Source organism: Anopheles maculipalpis, chromosome 3RL (genome assembly GCF_943734695.1).
Source record: "Anopheles maculipalpis chromosome 3RL, idAnoMacuDA_375_x, whole genome shotgun sequence".
Lineage (NCBI taxonomy): Eukaryota > Metazoa > Arthropoda > Insecta > Diptera > Culicidae > Anopheles > Anopheles maculipalpis.
The window spans coordinates 92,316,233-92,341,777 of record NC_064872.1 but is presented as its reverse complement, the minus strand read 5'-3'; the positions used below and the strand labels follow the sequence as shown (position 1 = coordinate 92,341,777).

At 40.5% G+C, this 25,545-nt stretch overlaps 2 protein-coding genes across 2 annotated transcripts in view; one reads left to right on the top strand and one right to left on the bottom strand.

Moving 5' to 3' along the window:
• Positions 1 to 407: 407 nt before the first annotated feature.
• LOC126561224 (dolichyl-diphosphooligosaccharide--protein glycosyltransferase subunit 2) lies at positions 408 to 2,526 on the bottom strand. Its single transcript, XM_050217172.1, has 2 exons — positions 2,245 to 2,526; positions 408 to 2,168 (listed from the first exon to the last, which is right to left on the bottom strand). Exons 1-2 carry the CDS (start codon positions 2,524 to 2,526, stop codon positions 507 to 509), a joined length of 1,944 nt encoding a protein of 647 aa, XP_050073129.1. The 3' UTR covers positions 408 to 506.
• Positions 2,527 to 4,079: 1,553 nt separating this feature from the next.
• Positions 4,080 to 25,545, top strand: part of LOC126561223 (serine-rich adhesin for platelets) — a 28,433-nt gene continuing 6,967 nt past the window's right edge. Inside the window, exons 1-5 of the mRNA XM_050217171.1 lie at positions 4,080 to 4,198; positions 14,788 to 14,853; positions 23,081 to 24,671; positions 25,087 to 25,216; positions 25,291 to 25,518. Of these exons, the coding sequence (XP_050073128.1) occupies positions 4,168 to 4,198; positions 14,788 to 14,853; positions 23,081 to 24,671; positions 25,087 to 25,216; positions 25,291 to 25,518 (2,046 nt within the window). The 5' untranslated portion in view covers positions 4,080 to 4,167. The remainder of the gene's footprint in view (positions 4,199 to 14,787; positions 14,854 to 23,080; positions 24,672 to 25,086; positions 25,217 to 25,290; positions 25,519 to 25,545) is intronic.

Here is a 25,545-nt window from a genome sequence, read left to right as displayed (position 1 = left end):
TTTTTCCAATTTTTATTTCTCTTGTAATTTCAAGAAAATCTACACTTAAGACATACACTCATTCGATTTAACGGGGATGTTCAATCAACTTGTTTTTTCTCGTTTCTATGCGTTTGCGATGGCTAAACCTTAGTTTGCTTTTTATTTCATCTATTGCTCTTGATTGCTCACGGTGTTTTTGAGAAAGTGAAGAAAAAGAAACCGCTCAATGCCATAATTGCGTCTCCGAGATGGATTTTGATGCCGACACAACTTAAAATCATAATAATTACTTTCGTCCTTTCGCTCGGGTGCATCTAAGTGATGATCTTCGGCAGGAAAAAGGAATGATTTTTGGTTCTTTTATTGTAAATGCGTTCTTTCAAGCACACTTGGTATTTGATTAAAGTCAAAGCTGTAGTTTTTTTTGTTATTCTAATTTGCTTATCGCTAAGCCTTTGTTCGTTAAAAGACTATCCGACACATACTAAAGAGAGGCTCAACGAGCAGAATTGTGCGACTCAACTTTACTTTTCAGAGCCACCCCGTGCGATCTTACGCAACATTCGATTTCCGCAGAAGAATGTGAAGAGTGCTAGTGGGATCAGGTAACGAATCGTTTCAAACATGTTCAGTCGAAGCCAGAAAATGGCAAACAAGACCAGAATAGCTCCCAAACCGAGATGGAAACCAAGTGCACCGAGTGACAGTGGGAAATTTTTCACATTCACACCCAGTCTGGCCCACAGACCGAATAGTATCACAATAGGGGCGATGCAAAGAACGGTAAACAGGTCAGATACGAAGCGAGCAGGACGTTTTTCTGGGGTGCGGAACTGATGCACAATTTCTGGTAGTAGTTTACGCGAGTTGGCAGCGTCTGCTGAACCGGATTTCTGCTGCCTTTCATTGACGGAAAATTTTAGCTCTAAATCGGCCACATGCCACCGGAAAGAGTTGGACAAAAGCGTATCTCCAATAATCATGCACAACTCGTAAAGTCCGCTTTTGTATCTAAAATCCGAAGCTCGTGCACCAACATCCATCTCAAACTTATACGCCTTGCTTGAATCTGTTTCAGCCACAAATATTATTTCCTGACGAGTTTGCATATGGCGCAATAGCACAAAAGCCTGATGAACGTTGATCGGTTTTCCACTGACGTCGTCGACTAGTGCCGTCTTCAGCAATACCTTCTGTTGCGAATCAGCATTCAAAACGATTGCTAGCTTCGATGGATGTGTTATCGAATGTCGTTTCACGCTCGATGCCGCACTATCCGTATCACCTACACCAACTTCCAGTGAGCTTACGCGAACCTTACCAAGAACACTCACTTGCAGTTGTTGCTTGTAGGATGGAGCGACTTCAATGTCCACATGATACAGACCACGCGTAGGAGATGCCGGTTTTAGGTTGTACGTAAATAGGGTCGAGTCATCTTTGTTAGGAACCAAATTTACCTTGGAAACGAGCACATCGTTGTTCGTCCGGGATACGATCGTCGTTGACAGTGCAACTGGAGCAGGTGAGACAGGTTTTCCGAGTAGGTCACAAACACGGACATTGAGCACAGGCGACTCTGGGAGCAGTTTACCATTGTCGGCCAAACGGATACAGATTGGAGCGATAATCTTCTGAGAGGCTAGCAAGTTCAATGCTTCCAATAACAGGCTAACACCTTTCGGTGTTTGGACGGATACACGAGACAGAAAGTACGTGGCAAATTTAACTGCTTGTTCAGTTGTAATTGGTAATGGTTTAGAAAGGCTTGTGGCAAGTTTGAATCCACCGTTTACAACAAGCGCTGTAATGCTTAGTCCTCCTTCGAACTGCAGCATTCTTCCATCGACTTCGTCAGCTTGCACAAACGCTTCCTCAATACGGTCGTAGGCAAAACTGCCTGCTGTACCCAACTCAGCGGCAACAGCAAACGCATGCCCGAGTGAATTTAATGAATCGTCTTTTTTTAGCACTGTTTGCAAGTTTTTTCCGAGCACGATACGTACTTTCTCATCCACAGTGAGGTCAGCTAACTTGGCAGAGTGGAAGTTGTAGTAGATCTCCTGGGCAGTAGAAGCATCTTTAGTGAGCGCGGCTTTAACAGCGGATTCGACCTGCGTTGGAAGTGTTTCCTTGCAATCAAAATTCTTCCGCGCACCAATAAGGTAGAAATTTTTCTCAAAATCCTGCAAGAAAAACGATATTATAAATTACCATCAAAGGCAATGCGTTTCCCGGATGGTAGACATGGAAGGTACAAACGTTTAATTTCGATTCTCTGTGCAGCGATAATAAGCGTTTGCAGGTGCTGACAGCATCACCCGCCGGAAGAGCCACATTTACGGACGCGTAGTATAACGATTGTAGATCATTCGATTTCAATCCTTCGTCGAAAACTTTCGCGAATCGTTCTTTGTCCTGTGTTGTAAGATGGTTAGACACGGTTCGTTGTGTAGCAGAAGGAATGGCCAATCCGGTAGACAACAGAACAATCAATAAAAGCAATCCTGCCAAATGAACAACCAATAGAATTATATCGTACATTGAACCGGTCAATCGGCCTTTTGCAAGCCGATTGATTACAATAAACTTTTTATTCCATTTATCTTTATAAGGCAGATAATGTTTATACTTACCCAGAGGATTCATGATGCAACTGAATAGTTATAGTGTAGCAGCTGCAACAGGGAGCGTTTGCGTACAAAACAGCCGACTAAAAAATAAAATTTAATTCAATTGCCAGTATGTACACGACCACGTCAGAAGGAAAGCAAAAATTTTGTTGTTCTTTTTGTTCTTCTTTTTGTAAAAATGACAGGTCCCCGAACAAAAACCTGACAACACAATGTCAAAGAAGGAGAAAAAGTAGATTGTATGTGTGAATTTTGATCGAATCCAATAAAGCAAAGTATTTTGTCTAAACGATTTTGAATGTACTTTGGAGACACTGTTACAAAAAGAATTAAAAAGAGAGGTAGTGTCATAGCATTAATTTGTATTTACGCTATAATTTGCATCAATATTAAACCTTGAATCGGTATGTAGCACGAAGCATTAATTGAGTTGCCAACCCCTGAGTCAGTTAATCTGTCACTCTCTTTGGAGCTCTACCAGCTTGTCTATCCTCTTTCTTTAGCTGTAGATCATTTATATATTTTGAAAAAAAACCTCTTCAGTTTACATTAAAACTCTGTTTTCTGTAGTGTCAATAGTGTTTATATATTATTGTAATTTAATTTTACTCGCAGCATATTTTTAGCCATGAAAAACATATCTTGGGTGCGCTCTCACAGTACAACACGCCGTCTCTTTTACACCAAAAGTCAGGTTGTTGAGCTGACTTTAGCTGAAGTTTGAGCTGACTTTAGCTGAAGTAGCAAGATGGCTATAGCTCCACTCTCCTAAAAAAGGTGACGCACTTACTTGTGGAACGGAGACGTTTGCGGACGACCCGTTCCGTGTATGTCTAGCTCCACAGGCGTTTAGAGCTGGGGCATTGTTTTTCATCGGTTGTCAGCTTGTAGTCGAGAGTGTTGCGTTGTTGAAATATTTTCCGCCCTAGAAAACGAAAGAATTGTCAAGTTAAAAGGTGAAGTGTGAAGATAAACGATAGAATAGAATCTCTGTGTGAATTCAGCGTGCTTGTCGATCAGTAGAAAGAGAAAACAAAACACCGTGCATTCACATATCGCGTAGTGTACAAAAAGAGAAAGAAAAGCGAATGCGCGTGCGAGCGAGAGAGAGTGTATATTTTGTGCTAGTGAGTGGGCTCGTGTGTGAATATGCGAGCCATTTAGTTTATAGCCAGGTAGTTTATAATAATTACAGCCGGAAGCGTTACGCCTCGGAGAGCTCAAAGTTGCCAAAAAGTGTGGAAAAGAATAAAAATGTGATGTTGTGAAGGTTTCTTATGTTATTTCGTTGATTGTAGAAATTACGAGGCGATATAAGATCACGCATGTTCACAAGTTCCTACAGTATGTAGTGAGTGCCAAGTGAGAAAAAAGCGTACGCGTTGTTTTCTTTCAATGTGTAGCAAGTGTAAAGGAGCTGTATGTGAAAAGAGTTATAAGAGCCGGCAGTTTTTGCTCTGTTCTGTGACCAAGGCAAAAAGTGCATGTGCAACGAGAAAACAAGTGTAACGGTGGCGAGAACACGAGGCAAGGAGACGCAGCAGTTTTCAACATGGGACGCAAGAAAGGATCGGGAAAAGCAAGTAGGTACACTTTCGTATTTCCCGCGTTTGCTACATAATCATTTATTTTCCATGGCGCTGAAAGTGTGTAGCTAACTCTGAAAGCATGACATATATTTATTTCAGAATATCCAAGATGGTACAGGCATAAAGCAAAGGAGATCATTCTTGTTGAAGCACTACATTCGATTCGCCAAGCTGGCTAATCTACATAATACTAGTCTGCTTACTACTTTTGTTTTTCAATGTAATAATGGTTGACTATTAATTGCCGGGGGAATACACTTTACAATTAGGCGATTACTACTTCTCTTCACGTATTACAACTTGAAATACAATCTTTATCCATTCTGCTTTTGGTTATAGCGTTGATGCATACTCGCCAATAGAATAAAAGCACATCAAGAAAGACAGATAAAGAGAGAAAGAAAGAGAGAGAGAGAGAATAAGAAAAAATAAAAGAAAATGATTGGGTGAGGACAAATGAGTGGGTGAGGATGTATTTCTGAGAGCGTAAGAAAGAAAAGGAGAGATAGAGAGAAAGAGAGGGCATGAATGAGAAACCTAATTACAACAGTACCTCGTTTCACAGGGAAATAGTCGAAAAGCAAAGTGACGGGTACATTGTGGAAGAAGAATATAAATCGTACATTGAAGAAGCTATTTTGCGGTTTCAAATAGACAAATGCAGGTCCTTCTTGAATTCCGTTCTTCCTCACGTATAAGAAAAAAGTCTTGAATTTGAAGTATAGCATAGTACCAATTCGTATAGTGTCGAGTAAAATGTATTCGGGACGGTTAAAGTGAGTGGGAGTGAAGGGTATCGACCACGACACCCCATAGGCAAATCGAACCCATACTCCCACGGTAAACAGCGCTTTTATTAGAAGTCTATTTAAAGAAAATTTGCCCAAGCCGACACTCGAAGCTCACAGTACGGGACGAAAAGTGGAGAGAAAGTAGAAAAGCGGACAAACACACACCCTTGGTGCTTGGTATGATCACGGCCTGAAAACCATAGACCTCATCGTGATTCTTTCACTGATATTCTTCCGATCATATTTTAAATTATTATTTTTTTTATGAACCACTCTAATAACAAACATGCGAAAATGTTAACGAACGTGTAGAAAACCAGTAAGTTCAGCCGATCAGGCAAATTGTGTTGTGTCCTCAACAAATCTTTTAGTGGTTGTCATAAAATTGACATTTGTCCGTGACTGCAGAAGAACTAGGATAATACATAAACAAGAACAACCGTTTCCTATTTCAACTACTGCGTTTCCTATTTCAAATGGAATCGGGTTTCTGGAGAAAAAAACTTTCTGCATGTTTTTTTTTCGGTTTTAGCTTACACCTTGTCCGATGTTAGTGTTTTGGCGCCGAACATAATACGTCGAAAAGTAATGAATGGTGAGACTTTTGTCTAGAAAGCCGTTCTTTGCAGAATCGATTCAAAATAAGGTTAGGTCTTGTTCATCAATGAGAAAATACTCTAGTTAACGCAATCACAGTTTTCGTTGATTGAAGCAAATATTATCGTGACCGTAGCCTGTACACGATGCTATCTATTATGGTGTGAAATTCAGCATTTCCAAACAACAGCTTTGTGTACGTACAAATTTTCGCTTACCCAAAACTGTAAGCCTGGGTAATATGTTGTTCTGACTTTTAACTTTTCCTTCCACTAAAGCGTGCTCTTGCTCCTACAGCATCATCGTATCTTCATCATCTCATTAATAAACATCCGCAACAATAAAAAGGAAGCAACAGGGAGGGAGATTTGAGACAGCTTCGCCTCCGTCAAGCCCTTGCAGTTTTGACGCGTATGCCGTTATTTTAATAACGGCATCGACTATGTCTTGTTCTCGATAGTATGGATAGCAGGCCCTGTTTCGGTTTTTACGCACACATACCGGTTTCGATGCGTTTGTTTTGCTTTTCCATCGATTTCCTACCATCGTTCTTGCTTACTTTTTCTCTACATGATTTCTACCACTCATCTGTACATGTATTCTCGCGAACGTCTCAGATAAAAATAAAGCATGACACCAGGGCGACTGAGCGCCGGCTGACTATGCGGAGGAATGGGAGGACTGACGACGAAGACTTCAACATTTTGCGATTTCAGAGAGCTATCTACAACGCACACCTTATTTGTTGTGTTGGAGGGAAGCTTGAGGGAGGAAAGGGTAAGGATGTTAAGGGATGCCATGTGCAACAGGGTGGTATACGAAGAATTTTGCAAAGCAAGTGGATTCTTTCGTTTACTTGTTCTTCCTATCGTACGCACTTGCATGGTGTGTGCCCAGAGCTCAATCGAATATTCCAAACACTTTTTTTTTGCTTAATTTTGCCGGATTTGAGCAAGCAAGTTCATATATGGTTGCTACACTTCCGCTATTCACAAAATTGCCTTAATAACCACTACTAAGGTTCTTTTCCATACAAATTTACCTTGTGAACTAATGCCTTAGTTGGCGGATTTATATGGATTTTGTCAATAGGGTCCCCTATTGCCAAAAACCGGGGCGGTCCGGTGGTTAGGCGACAGCGCCGCCGGTCTTCAAACGGCAGGACCGGGGTTCAAATCCTATCCGGACCGTCCCCCCCTAGTGAGGACTGACACTATCCAACTACGTGGTATCGGCAGCCTAGTAAGCCATTTCGATGGCCGGCATGACCTTTGAGGTCGTTTATATTAGTTAATATTAGTTGTATTTAAATCTGCCGATAGAACAAAATAATGGCCACCTAGATGTTTATTTCGCAAATTGAACTTAAACCAGGAAAATTCTTTTACTTAACAGTTAAGAACAATACGATGGCGACCCAAATAACGTTTTAGACTGTGGACTGTGTTTGAAATCATTTGCATGGTAAAACCAGGGTATCGAAGTGAAGCAACAAATATAGTTTGATGCAGTAGTAGATTATGTTGTATTGATTTATTCAACATTTTTGGAATAGCTTTCACAATCCTAAGAACTCAATAGAGTTCCGGTATGTCGAATGTGTTGTTTGTACTTGTGTATTCTTTCTGGACGTTACCATCATTCAGCTGATATGGTATTGCTACGCTTTTTTATCACGGTATAATCTCTTAACTTTGTTGTTGACGTAATGTCGTTGTATAGCAGCAAATTCATAACATTTATTAACTGTGCTCTGTTGATTGGAAAGCAAAACTTTGGCAAGCCTAATCGTAAAACAACAAACGAATAAATTTTTAAAAAAATTACATCATGCAGGTCTATTTTCTTTATATATGTGTCAATATTATGCATGTGTAACCGTTAAAAAGAGCGGGGTCCGATGGTGGAGACGACTGGACTGCACTCGGCAGGACCGGAGTTAAAACGCCATCAAGGTTGTTCCCACATATTGCGAACTGTCTAGTGAAAGCCATTTGATGGCTGGTATGACATAGTAGGTCGTTAATTCATGAAGAAGAACAAGTGATAAGCGTATTGAAAGCATGTAGAACATACATCGGCATATATAAGCATTCGACAGAGGTACGACAGTTTCAATTTCAAGTAATTTGATAATTCCAAGTGTGTTTCAATCAATTTAATATTTATTTATGTGATTTATTTGTTTTATTTGATATCACTTTGACAAACTCGATACTACTTCTCTAACTCGAAGCCATAAGTTTGTTTGGCAGTTTCTTTGTTAAAGAGTTTTAATTATCAGAACTCCGTTGTAACAATTATTATAATTATTGTCGTTATTGTTCTATAGAGCTTCTTCAAGACCGCGTCATCGGCACTTTGCTCACTTGTTTGTATTTAGTTTACGTTTGGTTTCCATTCACGAAATACGTTTATGCGCGATCGTTGTGTTTTTGCATTAGCATAAACTTCGGGTGGAACAGAATTTAAAACATGTTGCGTTGGGTTCGGCTGACGCCGCTGCGATACGGTGTATTTGCGTGAAATCAACAGACCTCGGTTTCTGTCCTTCATCCCTTCGCCGAAGAGGCATTCTCTTACAACGTTCGTTCAACATAAAACCGGTCGAGTGTTGATGTGTGCTAGTGTTTGTGTAATGCTTCGTTTCTTCACTAAGGTTTCCTTTATTATTATTATTATTTTGGTTCAATGTACAGGGAGTTTCCTCGTGACGCGAAAAGATATTTATTCCATCTCTTCGTCATGTGAGACAGTGTAGGTATGATTTTCTTCCTATATGTATTGGCGACCGAATGGCGTCTGGATACTTCAACATCGTTTCTTCGCACGATCATTTGTGTGAGATCGTGCTCCATTTTTACATTAGTCTGGCTTCTGGTCTCAAAACCGGCTTTTATCTCCTTCTTTCGCTCATAGATATTGAATGAGGTTTGATGTAGCATGTCTTCTCAAGCCATCATCACTCTAGAACGTTTTTCTTCATGCAAGAAATTGGCATTCTTATAGTGCACGGATCGGGAGATGACCTTTTTCCCTCATTGTTTTTGTTGTGTGATGGGTAGAGGGCCCAGTCAAGCCGCTAAAGATGTTGAGAGGCTCTTTGTATATTCGATATCAAATCTTCCCTTATTCCACTCATTCCACTTGTTGCATACAAGTGTTTCATAATTTCTCAAGCTTTTTTCGTAGTTCGAGATGTCGCTCAGTCCCCAGAAATCGACCCACCTTGCTCTGGAAAACGGGCATTTTCATATTTACCCTCGGGCCAGTGAAGGCACATATTTATCGTCGTTGCAAATTAAGAGCACCCTTGTATACATTTTGAAAGCATCTGTTTAGGGAATACTTTTTTAGTTAAATCGAATGCAAGAACGCCGAGAGTGGTCGGAAACTAGAGAGGCGAATGTAGTCTCTAAGACTCAAAGTCTCTATAAATAAACAAATAAAAGTAGTCGGAAACTGTATATTTACGTGTAGGTAAAGGTTTGTTCACTCATCGCACTGTCTGAATGGTTTCCCCCAATACCCCATTCGAAAAACTTCCAAACTGTGTTTGTCAATGACAATTTGTAAGAAAAAAAAAAACACATGAAAGACACTATCTAGACGATGAGTTGGAAAGACAGTGATTGTTACAGTGGTAAGATGTTTGAAATTGAACCTGTTCGTATTTTACTAAGAGAAGAAGAAGAAGATTGTGCTCCCTACGTTCTTATCTATCCCACGAGCACACCCCAATCCAGACTGGGCTAATGGTTGGTCTAATTGGGATCGCATCAAAGCTGTGTAAGTAATTGCGGAATCCGCCGCCTATCAATACATCATTATTATACATGTATATACGAATTTTTGTTTTTTTGCTTCCGTTTCGTTCTTTCATTTGCACCACAGGGTGCAGTTCATGCATTTTTTTCTATATGGTATTTCATAATTCAAACATCTTAATTTTATGAACGTTATGGATGGGCTAGATTAAAACTGAAATCATAATGGGTGAATGATTTCAGTGGCTCAATGATTTTTTTTAATCATATGAATGATGGTTTAAGAGAACACAAAGGAAAGTTTATGATCAACCCTTATATTTGTTGGTGGTGTGTAGTGACGGTGACAGTGACCTTGAAAAACTGGGCCCAACTCAGCACTATCGTTTGGATCACATGTCACACATGGTCACATGTGTTACAGTATGCGTGAGTAAGTTTGCTGTTACGGGAACCTAATAGTGTGGGATGCGCTTGCCACCCACGTCTTACATCAGATACCCTGATTTGATTTGTTACAGGGTGCGATACGTAAATCCAAGTAATCGATATTCTCGTGCCATAGTGGAGTCGGTTGGGTTTGCCTATACAGGGTTTCTGATTAGAACAAGACAAGTGCGAGGCATTTCTAGACAATGCTAAAGATGAATTGGACAACGGGTAGGTTGAACTGGGCGACCATCGCCTTTTCTCGACAGTGCACAAGTTGAACTGGACAAACGGTAGGTTGACGTGGACAATCGTCCAGTAGAAATGGACAATCATATTTGAAATGGTTGGTGAATCGGTTTGAAGCGTTTCGGAAACGGTTGGCAAATTTTAACATTAAAAAAATAACTGCTGAAATACACATTTATTTCTAATTTTCAAATCTAAATAATTCCCAAACATGCGCATACTTTCACATCGAATATAATTACAATCAGAATGCATGGTTTTCTTTAAAATAGTGAGGTTGAAATAAAATATTTGCAATACCTGTTCAAAATTGTATCTTTGGACAGAAGATGACAGACGACGTTTCTACTTATAATCACTGAATCGAGTGCTTTTAGCTGTTTTTCAAAAATGTTCAAAGTACAAACTATATAAATGTTATTATTGAATGCATGTTATCCATGTAAATTACAAAAAACCGCGTATTTCAACGGTTACTTTTAAATTATTTGCCAAGCGTTTCCGAAACGCTTCTAACTGTTTCACCAACCATTTCAAATATGACTGTCCAGTTCTATTTGACGTTTGTACACTTCCACCTACCGTTTGTCCAGTTCAACTTGACCACTATGAATAAAGGGTGACGGTTGTCGTCCAGTTCAACCTACCCGCTGACCACTTCATCTTGAGCGTTGTCTAGTTCTACTCATAAACTCTGCAAATCTCTTATGACTGTCTACAAAGTCTTAAACAAGGAAAACCTTAAGCCTCTAAAAGGCTTATCGTTACAAAAATTACGTGCCTTCTATGTTTTAAAAATATTCATTACGAAGCCAAGAGGATCCGTTTTTAGTACTCTGGTTTGCAGGTTTTGATTATGTTTCCGAGTCTCCTAAATCTTCACAAGAAAATCAAACGGCGAACTGCTTTCATGACACGGTACAAAACAAAATTATTTTCTCCACCACCATTTCCGTTCTGATCGTTACTTCGCCGTTATCCCGCTGGCTTGGTTGGTTCTCGATGGTATGGCCCCAGACGATGATCTCCAGTGAAGAAACCAGTTCGGTTGGTTCTCTAGAAGTTTTATATGTTGATACCTTTTTTGCTGTTGCTTTAAACAACAATTCGATCGCGCATGATCACGTCAACGCGTGCGGCGTTTCCTCGTTGCTTCCATCGTCCTGCCTGTCTGGTAACGCAACAAGCGTTACCCCGTCGCCGCCAAGAGGACGCCGCTCTCGGGTGTCGGTTTTTCACGGTCTAAAGTTGATCCTGTCGAGTGAAATGAATACGAAAATGACCCTTGCAGCTAGAGGATGATACCGTGGGGATAACGAAGGATGCAATCTTTGAAGGTTCAACAACGCTTTCGGCAGACGCTTTTCTCCAGGGATACTCGTTTTCGTTTGCCTTGAGCCGCTCTTCAGTGGCCAGCCTTTTACAGTGTTTTTCAGGTCATAGAGCAAGTGTCTTCATGTTTAAAACAATATGCGCTTGAGATCGAAGTTATGTGCACTGCACTGTATGTTTAACCAATATAAAAATATAATTTTCATTTGATTTTCGCGCGCAGAAACCAGGTAATTTCTTAAAAAATAGTAATGTAAAATAGTTTTTGTACATTTTGAACTCTTCAACCGGCTAGTATACATTTTCCATATCAATCGCACCGACTTTCGAAATTATTTGTTAGGATTTTGTGTCTATTTTGACTGATTCGCTAAAGTATTGGGGATTTTTATATGGTCGTGGTCGAGGATTTCATAAGTGCTTGCGATATTCGTTAAAGTTGACCCGCCGCACACTACAATTTGAATTTCCCTGTACATTCATAACGACCAATAAATCAATATATGGGATCTGGTGGTGGATGCAACAGCGGTGCGTGTCTTCACAAAACAGGTACGGGATTCAAATTCCATCCGGACCGCTCCACCGTAGTTGTTGTAGACTGACTATCCGTTTCATTATACAATATGGCTATTTGAGCCGGTCTTTTGTCTTCCTTTTACATAACGGTCATACGGAACATGATCAAAAGTACATTTTTAACGCACATTGATAAACATATATAATTACTAAAAATACGACTGGGAACAACTACTCTTCGTTAACGTATGGAATATGAATTCTCCAGTGTCGTAACATGTTTAGAAAAGGAGCATCCCATTTACTGAACCATAAGTTAACTAAGTGACCTCAAGAATGGTGCAAAATGATTAAAAAAATGAGCTAAACGTCCTCCGTGACGAACAAGTACTCTATGGGTGTCGTGAGGTTTACAAGGGACAAGTGCTGACGTCCAAAAATGGAATGAGCATTTAGGTGGAAGAAAACCAGGAAAAAAGTGTCCACAACAACAGCAGCAGTATCTTTTCGTCCTGATCCTCGCGTCCCACCATAAAACTTGATAAAAGTCTATCGAAGGTCATTTAACTTGTGCTTCGTTGAACCCTTTGGCTCACGGGATCAAAATATTGTGTGCGGCTTTTGTACCTTTGAAGAAAGTTGCTGTATGTACTGTGTGTATTGGTGAGCGTTTGGTCGCTATCTCGCTTTCATGCTGAGTAAAAAGAGATACACTGCCATCGATACGTCTGCACTGTTGCTTTGGCGCCAACCTGCCGTGCTGTGGCAGCGTAGGAACCAGACGGTCCATCAGAAGGAGATTCCACGGCTTTTTTTGGGTGCGCGTACATATTATTTGTGCTGTTTGTGTTCTTACTTCTCAATCGCTCTCGGTTGGTTTATTTTCTCGTTTCCTATACTTTTCCTTACTTAATTTAGGAGGTGGTAGCATCAATATGCTGATTGCTCATCTACTTCGGATACTATATATATCATTAACCTCCCTTAACTCCTTAACCTGTTTTATATATATATATATATATATATATATATATATATATATATATATATATATATTTATATATATATATATATATATATATATATATAATTATTATTATTATTTTAATATTGCATTGTACTCCTGAAAATAATAGCTGTTGTAGGTGCTTTCAAGTTTCATAAAAGAATAGACTCGAATAAATTAATATAAATTGTGATACTACTAACTATAACGATAATGCTAATAATAAACTTTTTTGGACGAGGCCTAGATCAAAAGGATCGATGAAACAGACGGGAGGATCTTGATGCTATAAGCAAGAAACCGTCAATTGAGAGGGAATTATTTTGGGAAATAAAAAGTTCAATCCGTATAGGACGCTGGTCAGCCTGTTTTCTTCAGTCCAAGCATTGTAACCAACACGCTACTTACACCCGTCCAAACGTGTAGGAAATCTGACTGAATGGACAAAAGGAAGGGATGAAATCCAGCTGCAAAAAAGCAACTTAACATACCAGACGAATGATCGTTGTGCTGAGGCAGGTTATTGGTACAAAGGAAAAGGGTGATACGAAATAAGCAAGGAAGAAAAAAAAAAACGAATGCCGGGTCGGCCTGAAACGATCACACACATTCTCTTGAACGGTCGACGTCTAGCAGTCGCCAACCATCGACATCGAAACGGTCGCCGCCTTATAGTCGCCATCATCATTATCGTTGTGGACATGGAAGTTGGAAGTGGAGTGCAGAGAGTCGAGGTTAGGTGGGTATTGGGATTCCTGCGGGATGTTCCAGCATTACAAGAGGACAAACGGAACAGAGAGCGAGAAAGAACAGGGTCGAAATGAGCGAACAATTATATAAAACAACACGAAATCAACAGAGCGAGATATACTTGGCTAAAGCAGGATGGACGAAGGGTGATCTTGATGGAAAAGGCAGATCTGTAGAGGAGGTTAAGAGATGAAATGAATGGAGCATAGTGCTTCACATCCCTTCCCTTCCTTTTACCATGTTATTGTGAATGTGCTATGAACAGTGTTTTTGATCATGATCATCGTCCACCAACATCTCCTCGTGTTGGTGCGAATGTATGTAGGAAGAGTAGCCGTAGAGTAAGGAAGAGACATGTTGGGGCTAGGTATAACGTGTTTGTGTGTCTGTCTGATTGGGGGCTATCCCAAACATGTTCTTGTACTACGCAATTCTTGGCCCCCACGAGTGAAGATTTTATGTCACGCGCGTGCTCACCGCTCGCATCTCATCTAACTCACAGCAGCAGTAAGACAGTGAGTAACGAATATTTGTCGCTCAAGGCCGCTCCACACGAAGCGCAACTCGCAGTGCAACGCTGATTTTGATTTGTAAATACCCGGTGCGTACTAGACACAAAAAGAGACGAATGAAACAAACATCAAAGAATATAATTTTTAAAAATAAAAGAAAAAGACGAGAAAATTATTGAATCCATGTGGTATGCATTTTTTTTTTCGTTCATTCTTAGAGGCTTTGAGTCTCTAAGACTACATTTATCTTTGTACGGTATACAAAAAGTGGTTAGCAGCATGTGGAATGCAATAATTAGTGTTCGGTGTATTTTTGTTTCCAGATGGATGCGGTGATATTGTTTGCGTTCTTCTTACTTTTTATTCTTTTTTACTACTTATTTTATTTAAAATTGGTTTAATTTGCACTAGCGCTCCAATTCCTACTAATACGTTGCGTGGTGAAAAAACGATACATTTCTTTGTAAAACAACGCACTTTATCGGTATATACAGCAAAATTGTATAATCTTCTAAATAAATTAATGTCAATGTAATATTTGAAAACCTGTTCACATAAAAACTGTATTTTACTTAGGATACCTCTCTTAAATGTATTAAAATAACCAATCTTTGTTTTATCTTTTTTACAGAATCTGCTGGCAGAAAAAATAATCCGGACATTAAACAGGTCGAAAAAATGGATGACAAAATGAAAGGTAATAATGTTTGTTCGTTTTCATTTGACCTAAAAGTTTAACAATTATGAAGCAAGCATATCCGTCAAATTCACTGCATAGGGGTTAATTTTACTTTTATTTATTTATAATTATGTCGGAAACGCCAGACCGTCCTGGATAACTCGTTTAATGAAACTACTATGCGCAACAAAAAATTAATTATTTAACAATTTTTTATCAATAACTTGAGCTGAACAAGAGTTCAAAAAGGGTTTTAAACATTGGTTTTCAATCTATTACACCTTTTATAGTGCTTTAAAACCTCTATTCGCAATGTCGAAAATAAGAACACAGCGTGTTGAAAATAGGAGTCAAACCAATGCTCCCATTTTTACGAATATTTCATAAAAATTGGTATGAAACGCTAAAGCAAGTATATTGAAACGTTCTTTGGTAGTTCAACAACCAAAATAATATGACTTTGAGCCAAAATTATTCATATTAAGAAGGGGTTTCTAATATTTGGCAAACGGCTGCATTAGCCTGTCAAAAATTGGTACAGTTACCCTATACAATAAAACGTATATCAAGTTCGAAAGCTAGATATTTAATCTTGGAGCGGAATGTATTCTTACAGCACATTCGTACATCCTTATCAGAGTTTGTCTGTTGATTTAGGCACGGTTGATCGACGAGGACACAACGCAACAATTTGTGCAAAAGCAAGAGTTAGAAAGAGACGTCGATTGCCCTCAGAAGGCGTGTAAATTAAATTAGCGATAACGCCACCGAGCTCATGTCACCGCCACCGCCACCGAGCTAGAGTCATGTCAAAGAGTAAAAAGTGGGCAAATGGGATGTGAAAAAGAGGTGGAAAAAACAAGTAAAGCGATTCCACCAGCACCACTTTATTTTGGTCAAACATTTCCTTCTAATAAATTTTCATTCTGACGAGTTGGTGAAATGAGTATTCTTCTTCTTGTCTTAACGACCTCTAAGGTCATGCCGGCCATCGAAATGGCTTACTTGACTACCGATACCACGAAGTTGGATAGTCAGTCCTCACTACGGGTGACGGTACGGATGGGATTTGAACCCCGGTCCTGCCGTTTGAAGAACCACCGGGCCGCCCCCGGTGTAACGAGTACGTGTGCCATTGTAGCAAACTACAGAATAGAAACACCACGTTTATGACTTTATAGTGCTATGATACAAATCTATAGGATTTTGCTGTGCGGCGGAGTGAGAAGGTATTCTGCTCTCTGGCAGTTTAAATATTGATTGTTCTTTGTTTTATTCCATATTTGCAAATATGGTCGATAGTTTTTGTGGCAAGCCCTTATGGATGAAAACTAGTTTACTAATAGTTAGATAACTATATTTCACATTTGTTTAAACGATAACAAAGATTCATTGCCATTACTCATGTCAACTAGAAATTAGGAACCAAACTCATAGTGGAATGCAAAATCAACTTAATTTTTTTTAGCGATAATGGGCTATTTTACTCTTATTTTATTTTTATTTCTTTTTACTCAAATAGAAATAAAATAAATAGGCTTTTCATCAATTTAAAAATCGACTTCCCATATCCACGTCAATAAATTCTAGTTGTAGGTGATAATATCTTCTTCTAGACTTTACCGCGTACTAAGCGGTAGCACGTAGCTGGATAGTCATTCCTCTACCCTCAACGGTTGAGGAATGACCTCACTACAAGGAAACGGTCCGGATAAAATTTGAATACCGGTACTGCCGCCACCGGAGGCGTTTATATATTGGTTGTATCAACCAATCGACCAAGACTGTTTTGGCCAACATGGTTAAGGGTTCATAATTTTAGCCAGAGTGTTTGTATTTTCGGCATTGCGAATAAGAGAGGTAACTCTTTACAAAGTGTAATTAATTAGGAATAAATATTCCCAACACTTTTCTATTCGTATTGCATTCCAAGTTTAAGATCAAAAGTTTTTAAGTATAATTATGTGTGTTGGCAGTTATCGGTCTGGTATCACACAGGACTGAAATGGCAAAAATCATCATTTACTTAATTATATTCGGCAAGCTTTCAAATGAAACTCAATAGATTCATTTATCAGACCATTCAAAACTTTGAATAAGTTTTCAAACCATTTCCCTTCGTTCACGCATTTTCGGATATTTCAGTAAATACCGACTTAAATGCGTCAAAAATCGTATTTGAAAGATATGACTTTGGCATTTAAAAGTAAATGAAAAAGTAGTTTGCAAAGAATATTTCAAATGGGCATAAGTATGATGTTCAGACAAAAACAACACCCCAAACCTAGGAAGGATAGAAGATGATTTTAGTTCCCGCGTGAGAAATGAATTTGCTCCCTTGTTATCGGAAGTTTTGGCATATTCATCGAATATGCATATAATTGTACGATCAGCTGTGGGGAGGGTACGTTGGCATGCTGTGAATGTTATTGTGATGTTATGCTTGCGTATCACCTTTCTCTCTTTTTCGTTTTCTCTCTCTCTCTCTCTCTCTGCCGTTCTCTCACACTCACTCTCTCTCTCTCTTTCTCTCTCTGCCGTTCTCTCTCTCTCTGTTCCTCTTTCGCTGTCTTTATGTTTTTATGTGTCTCGCTTCCATTTTGCTTTTCATGTTCGTATAGCGGACGTGCAGCTGCAGCAGAAGCAATGCTTTTCAGTCTTATCAAGTCCTAGTGTACGACCAAGCGGGTTTGTTCGCGTAGTGGTGGTTTCATCAACCCCTTTGTAGGCCCCGCAACTTTTATAACCCGCTAGTGCCAATAGAGTAACTATAGGCGGATTTTCGCGTGTTCTGCTACTCCGGTTGATTGATGTTTTCCTTTGCGGGTCTTTTTTTGGCGCTCTTTCGGTGAAGATTGCGTTACGATACATTGCTATCGTTGTGTTTCGAGTTTGTCGGTGTCATAATTTATGTTTATAGTGCTGTTGACATACAAAAGTATGTCGCTAAACTAACGTTATTGTAGATAATTAAGTTTGAAAACGAGTAGTTGAATGCAGTGGTTAAGACGCCGAATAAGATGAACCAAACGTGAGAATAAAGTTTTATAGGTAAAACGATTCTATTCCAGAGTCTTATACATGTGTTTCGCTTACTATATGTAGTATGTTTGCTGTAAAAAAAAACCCGCAATCCCCATATTGTTTCTGGTCGGATGATACTCTTTACACTAACTATAACACAAACCGAAAAGCTTCTTGTTCTTTCTATTCCTTCCAGTACCGATCGCAGTTGTCCGCTGGTGCGCTTGGTTTGCATGGACTTTGACGTTGGGTTCACCTCTTTACTCCATTTGTTCATAAGTGCCCCTTATCAGCTCTTTACGTCGTTATACGTACTTCGCAAAGCTCGTTCGTCCCTTATTTTCCTCAGCGATTCTATACGATTGATTATCTCTCTCTCTGCGTTTCCCGTTCTTTCCATTAATTTCCAACGTCATAGCGGAACTATGACGTTCGCATAGTGATGTGAATCTGACGAATTCTGTGATTTTCTATTCTATTCGGTTCAGAACATATTCGGGATGTGGTAAGTTACTACTGTGTACGAACAACCGGTGAAAAGATTGAGTTTTTAACATCACTGAATTCATCTAACGTCGTTTCAGCATGTGTGTTGTAACATAATGAGCGTGTGTGAACTGTTACGTGATTTTCTTATTCTTGGCTTAACGACCTTCTAGGTCACGTCGGCCATCGTATGGCTTAGTAGAATTTGCTGATACCACGTAGTTGGACAGTCAGTACTCACTACTGACTATTCGATTTTTACGATCATGTTCCTTCACACTCCTTAGAGTCACTTGTAATATGCGACTATATTGTGGAACTGTTATATTGACACAAACGCGGACTAACTTCTGACATCAACCGAGACGGAGTGTACGAATTGTCTTGTCACGATTGTACCATCAGCAACTGGTTATGGTTCGAGGTATTTGAGATTTTTTTCCAAATGAGCTTTTGACATTTCTGCAGCTTTTAAGCACTCGGGTGTTGGAAGACGGTGTTGGATGATTCAAGTTACGAATACGAGCTACAGTCTAATTGTTTCGTGACTTATAAGCGTGTACACTATCACTTCTTATGCTGACTCACTTACTGTGCTTATTGCTGTGTGTCGGAAACAAATGCATGTGCGTTGCGCCCTTTTGGGTCACATGCGGCCTAAATACGAATAATGGAATAAATTTCACCGGGGAACACCGTAAAACAATCGTTTCACACTTCAGTTTGTATTGAAACGACGGACATGATCGTTTGCTCCATATTTCGAAACATCACAGTATTTTGTCTGCTGGAGAACTGGTGTTCGTCTAAATCTAGGAAGATTCATGCAAGATTATAAATACCTCAGACTCTCCCGAGACTTTACACGGCAGGACCGTTCCCCCGCAGTGAGGACTGACTATCCAACTACGTGGTATCGGCAAATCTAGTAAGCCATTTAATGATTGGCGTGACCTAGAAGGTCGTTAGGACAAGAAAAAGTAATAATATATCTTTTAAGCCGGTCAAAAGTGACAATTCGATGGCGCTACGTTATTCCCGTTTACACATTTAGCCACTTGCAGAACGAGAAGTTGTGTGCTGTAACGGTCACTGAACAGTTGTACGTTTGGCGAACTGTATATGTGCTGCGGATGGAAATAGCATTATCTAAAGTCACCGCCATACGGTCTCAAACCATGCAATATCCTCCCTGACTCAGCCTTCTCGTGCGCATGGCATTCGACCACCATTCGAATGGGCAAAAGAAAAAAACACAACCGCCACTCCCGTTAATCTGTTAGAGTTTCATGATTTTTTTGTGACTTCAAATTTCGAATGACAAGCTATAAGTATGGCGCACTGTAATGGCAAGCCTCCCACTTACCTTTAGTGTTGCTGTTTTACTGCTTCTCATGATCTGGTTACTGTGCGCAGCAATCTCGACAGTAGTGAGGTGTAGAAGAAGAAGGGCTTCAAGCGATCACGACAAGAAATCGTTCTCATTTGGAGAGCTTACGTCCGTCCAAGGATCTGGTACATGTGTTTTGAACTGGTTTGCTCGGAGTTTTAACGAGTCAAATCATTCTCGGGGATGGACGGCGACGGGGAAATACAAGGAATGAGGACTTTTTGTTGCATGATACTGCAAAACGGATTCTAGTTAATCCTCACTAAATCAGCAGAATAGTTGACATCGCCCAACATTGCTTGTGTGAAAATGCTTGCGTAAAATGCGATAAAATCAAGGGAAATTAAACACAATAATCAATTATCTCTGTATATTTTTAAATTTATTTCAGCAAAGGATTAAAAAAATATATTTTTTGCTTTCTGCTTGCATTACTGCATTACTACCTCCGCGAGCCATAATTTGGCGGACGGTTTCATTTTCGAACGAACGGAATTGGCCTCAAAGCTAGTAAAACACCACACTGGCTCAGACTCACACAGACGCACACATCAGTATAATATGGTCATCCCTAACCTTTCCACCTCACACTCTTTCGCTGTGGGTAGCATCAGACTGCTGTCATTATCGGGGTGTCCCCCGTTTAATGGGGGACGAAAATTTGACGAACTCACCCATGCGCGCGCTACTGGGGGATGATTGTTGCGGTATGTGTATGTGTGATGAATGTATTTTTGTATGACTACATGCAACGTCGCGCCTTTATCACGATCTCCTTAAGTCGCGCTACACCTAAAACCGAACAACTACAATCAAACGAACGCGCTGAGCTCTGGTGGCCAGCTTCGTACGATGTCTGCGCGTTCGCCATAATAGCTCGTCTATAATAGCAACGTAATAGGTCGTCTATAATAGCAACGTCAGCGTGCTTAGCGCTTTAATAGATACAAAGGATAGTGAATCAAACATCCAAGCTCACCGACTGCGGTTCATCCGACCAGTAAACTTGCTGATTTTATCAAACCACCCTCTAAACACATATGCATTTGAGTATGTGTGTATAAGTGGTAGCGGCAGTATTGTCGCAATGTATTTCCCGCCTGTTTTGTGTTGATGACGTGACGTGGGAGACACTCCACCAGAACCTCCTCCCTAGTGATTTCACCCTCTTTCCACGCAATGACTACAGCGCACGCTCGTTGCAAAGAAGAGGGGAGACCGTGGTTGGATTTGCGCGTACTGCTGCTATTAATCAGTGTGCTTGTAAATGTTTTTTTTTCTGCGTGTGTTGTGTGCTGAGAGAAACTACGCATCTGTGAACTGCTCCCTAGCGATAAGCATATAGGCTTGTGTAGGGTGAGGATCGCCTGGAGGTGTTTCGATCGGACAGTAAATGACGGTCATCTCCTAAGCCCATCTTGTCGTCTGGGTACCCCCTTTTTCTGTTTCCTGTTTGACACAGATCACATGGGCATCTACACCCAAACAATCAGTGTGAAACCGAGACAGATGTTTTCTATTGTCGCTTGAGTTGGATTGGTGATGTGAGTGTTGCCGCGGTTGATAATTGATCCTTCTCTTGATCGTGGCATGTACAAGGAATGGACCACAAGGTCCGAATCAGATGAACTTTATCCTTCCGCGTATTGCTCCAACTTTTGCTTATGTTGAGTATAGAGTGTCAAAAAAGATGTCCTATTTTTCCTTTTTTTTATCATCTCAATAAATGAATCTGTTGATATACGCAATATATACCCAGGAAAAAGGAATCAAGCAATAACAACACAACAAAGCGTTTCATTACGTTCCATACGTTCGACTAGGTTTGGTGCGCACTAGTTGCGTAAGTGTTAAACCTAAACCTAAGACTATTCACGTGGTGGGTGGAAGAGATCACTCTATTTGTCCCTGACGTATTTTGTCATCTCTTTCCTTACTACTTCTTCCCACATCTTTGCATCCGAATGTTCTGAGACTTCCAACAAAACGATCCAAGTTCCAATGACGTCAGCGCAATATGATGGAGATGCTCGTGATGAGGTAATTCATTTAATTTGCATTTTGCGCAGCTGATGGCATAGAATCAGAACCTGCAAAAGTTGACTGTAAAATGTCTGTGTTGAAGTGTTGTAGATGAGAATTGCCGTGTGGAGTTCTTCAATAGTTTCTGCGTGTTATTTTGATTTCATGATGATTCATTGCTGCTTGCTGCAAAATAATATGAGATGTATGCGCTCTTTTGTGGCGAACCGCACATCCAACTCGATGCGTTATCGATGTTTTACCTCGGTTTACATCAAGAAACTCGTAGTGATTAGGTGAATTTTGTATGTCACTTATCTTCGTACTCTATGTCGATTTTGTCGACTACTACCACACCTCTCGCTTTGTTTGGATACAGTGTTCTGTAATCCCGCAATAAAAAAAAGAAAACGAAAGTTGTAGGTGGAACATTCGCGATCGCGGAAACGTCAAACCGATCCGATAGCTTTTGATAACAAACTAAGGTAACATCGACAGCGTTCATTCAGTAGAATGAATATACCAAACGGCAGCATTGTTTGTTTTTGAGGAGTGTTTATATCCTCTTATCAATTTTTAGAGGGTTTGGAGTTTTAAAGCTGCATTTGCCTCTGTAGTTTTTGAGGCGTGAAAGGATTACTTGGAAATTAATTTATTTTGTTTGTACAAAGAATCCAAATTAACTAGTAAGAATTCATCTCAAAAGGAATCATTATGCTAAACCAATTCCTCCTTCTTTCTTTATAACGGAATGCATCTTGCTCAGAAATTGGTCTGAAAATGCTGGGGATAACCAGTGGGTGTCAATTGATTTAGATTGATGGCGATTCGGTTGGCACGAAAGCGGTTTGCTTCTTTAAAACACAGTCTTTTTCAGCGTTGCGGTTTTCCTTTGGAAGAATTTCGGTTTTGCATATCCGAATCATTATTTCTTCGCTGTGAAAACGGTTCTAAGTTGGTTGAAATTTGCTTTCAATACTTCGGCAGATTATTTTTGAATTTAATAACAGAAATCGACCTTTATAAAGCTTTTACTATTTGTTATATTTAAACTAAAACTCAAACTTTGCATAATGAATCTGGGCTACTTATGTTTTTGTTATAGAAATATATTTGACTGTCTGTTTAAAGAAACGTACTATGGTGAAAAAAAAAACTCTCAGCCAGAAGAATCTTTAGCTTAGCCATGGATTATTGGTATTGTTTGATTGTTCCATTGAACTTGCTTTTTATGTCAACTATTTTAGCTATTGGAGCTATTGAAGAAGAAGAAGACTTTAGTTATTTTTTAAAACTAATATCTTTTCAAAATTATCATTTTAGATGATCCAGGAGGAGGTGGTTATAGAGGAAGTGATGATAATGGTGGCATCAACCCCGCTATGGAAATAGCAAACCACCGCAACGAAGGCAAAGCGACGATAGTGAGTCAGCGGCATCAGCAACCACAGCAGCTGTATTCGTCCAAAACAGCGAGCACTAATGCTGGCGGTGGTGGAGAACGGCAGGGCCAGCTGACAGGAGCAGCAGGGTTAGCAGCAACGACTTCCACAACCAACAGCACCAGCACTAATCTCAAGTACCTGCACAAGAAATTCAAGCGTATCGCCAGCGCCACGCTCGCGGAAGAGGAAGAGCCGCAGCAGCAGGCGGTGGTGTCGGCTACGGCAACATCGTCCACGACCACATCTACGTCGACATCAACGACAACAGCAAAGATTATAGGAAGCGAACGAAACGGGCGTAAAGTAGATGACGTTGCGTCAGCAGATCAACTGTCGGTGGTAGTGTCCACAAGCTCAATAAACTCGTTTCCCCTTGCCAGTCAGACGCCGGTGCGGTCGCACGAGTTGAGTATCGTCGAAGCTAGCGTTGCGGAGCGAGTTACTTCAGACCGCGTCGATGATGAATCGTCGCAAGTTGTGACCGTGACGGTAGGCAGTGGAAACGATACAGAGGGTAGTAATAGCGAGCTCGGCGTTCGTTCCGCCTCAAACATAGTACCTTCGGACAAATTTGGTCCACCACCTACGTCTGATGGAGAAACGGCCCTTATCGGTATCACTCCCGCTTATGATTATCACCAGAAACAGCAGCAGCAATATCATCAACTCCATCCATCACTGCATCCTGGATTGGCTACCGTTGCTTCGTTCCCGCCTCAGTCGCTGCTCGTGCAACAGCACCACCAGTTACTCTTGGGTCACCATTCCAATGGGCCTTCCTCGACTCAGCAACAACAACTTCAACACCATACCAGTGCAAACACCATCATAACCAGCCGTAGTAGTAGTAGTAGTAGCAACAGTGTTAGCACTAACATTAGTAGCAACAACGCTGGAGGCATTAGTAATCACGGTACCGTGTTGCTTCCAACGGTGGTGTCCAGCCCATTGTCCTGTTCGTCCCAAACCGACGAAAATTGTGATTTAGTAGTCGCATCGATAGCCGCGTTGCCGAATCAAGCCATCGACAAATCTATAGGCTTGCAGTACGTCGTGAACTATTCAGCGTTGCAGCAGCCCCATCAGCCTCCCGCCAATGGTGGTGGACCTACAACGTCCCGATCACATCACCCAAGTCTATCCTCGTCTTCTGGTAGTTCTTCGGGTTCTCCGTCTCCACCAACAACGGTTGCTGGTGCCAATATAAGCACCAATACCGCTTCTAACAACATCAATGCAACCATTATCAGTACAAATCACGTCTCGACGACAGTGGCTTTAAACAGCGGATCGTCAGCCGTCACCGTGACATCTACTGGACGATACGTTTGTCCGTACTGCCAGATGAACTGCAGCAAGCCATCGGTGCTGGAAAAACACATTCGACGACACACCAACGAACGTCCGTTTAAGTGCGTTCTATGCGGGATCGCTTTCAAGACCAAAAGCAATCTCTACAAACATCGTCGGTAAGTAACTCGACAAACATAGAATGGGTTTGAAAAGGTTGTTAAATAAAATTTAATCATTGAAACTGAGTAGTATAACATCCAGGGATACGATGATACGTATGTTGGTAAGAGTGCACCTCTCATTACATTCACAAGACATCGAACATAGGCTTGCGGTTGAATTGTGACGCATTTCTTTCCTTATCAGTGAAACGCGCGTTTAACGCAGTACCAGCAGCTGTGTGAACCTTTGAATTTCTTGTCGGAAATCCGAACCAACAAAGTGTATATGGCAAGGAAACGTTCTATGAAGTCGAGACAATTATATTTGCCTTGGCCTATCTTTAGCTTGTGTTCCTTTTTTCTATTAACAGTATGTAACTGAAAGTTAAATTTTTTGAAAAATAAGTGATTTCCCATTTGTGTTTTGTAGCTCGCGTGCACACGCTTCGAAAAGCCAAGGAGAAGATACATTGGGATTGTCCCTGCTGGACGAGGACGGCAGTTCTCTTGTAGGATCCGATATAGACGATAAGGAACTTAGTAACAGTGGGTCAGAAGTAGTAAGTTCGTTCATTCGCAATCCATTTTTTTTATTTTAACAAACTCTAGAATGAAACGGAATTATTATTTTCAGATGAATTGTCGGGGGTCACCAATGGATGATCGGGTGAATTCACCCCAACAGCTGCTGATGGAAAAGCCCTATAAACCTAAATTCCACAACGCTGCTTTTTATACCAGGTTTGATAGCAAACCGCATATGCATATGCATGAGGGAAGTATTCCTAGAACACAACAACCCGTAGGGCCATCAACCATCGTCGGATCATCTAATGTGACTTCGACAGTATCTCACTATTTGGTGAGTATAGCTAGTATAACAAGTTAT

Coding starts and splice junctions, on each gene's coding strand:
- LOC126561224 (XM_050217172.1), bottom strand. CDS start 2,526: ATGTACGATATAATTCTATTGGTTGTTCATTTGGCAGGATTGCTTTTA. Junction 2,169..2,244: donor ACAGAGAATCGAAATTAAAC/GTTTGTACCTTC, acceptor TTTTTCTTGCAG/GATTTTGAGAAAAATTTCTA.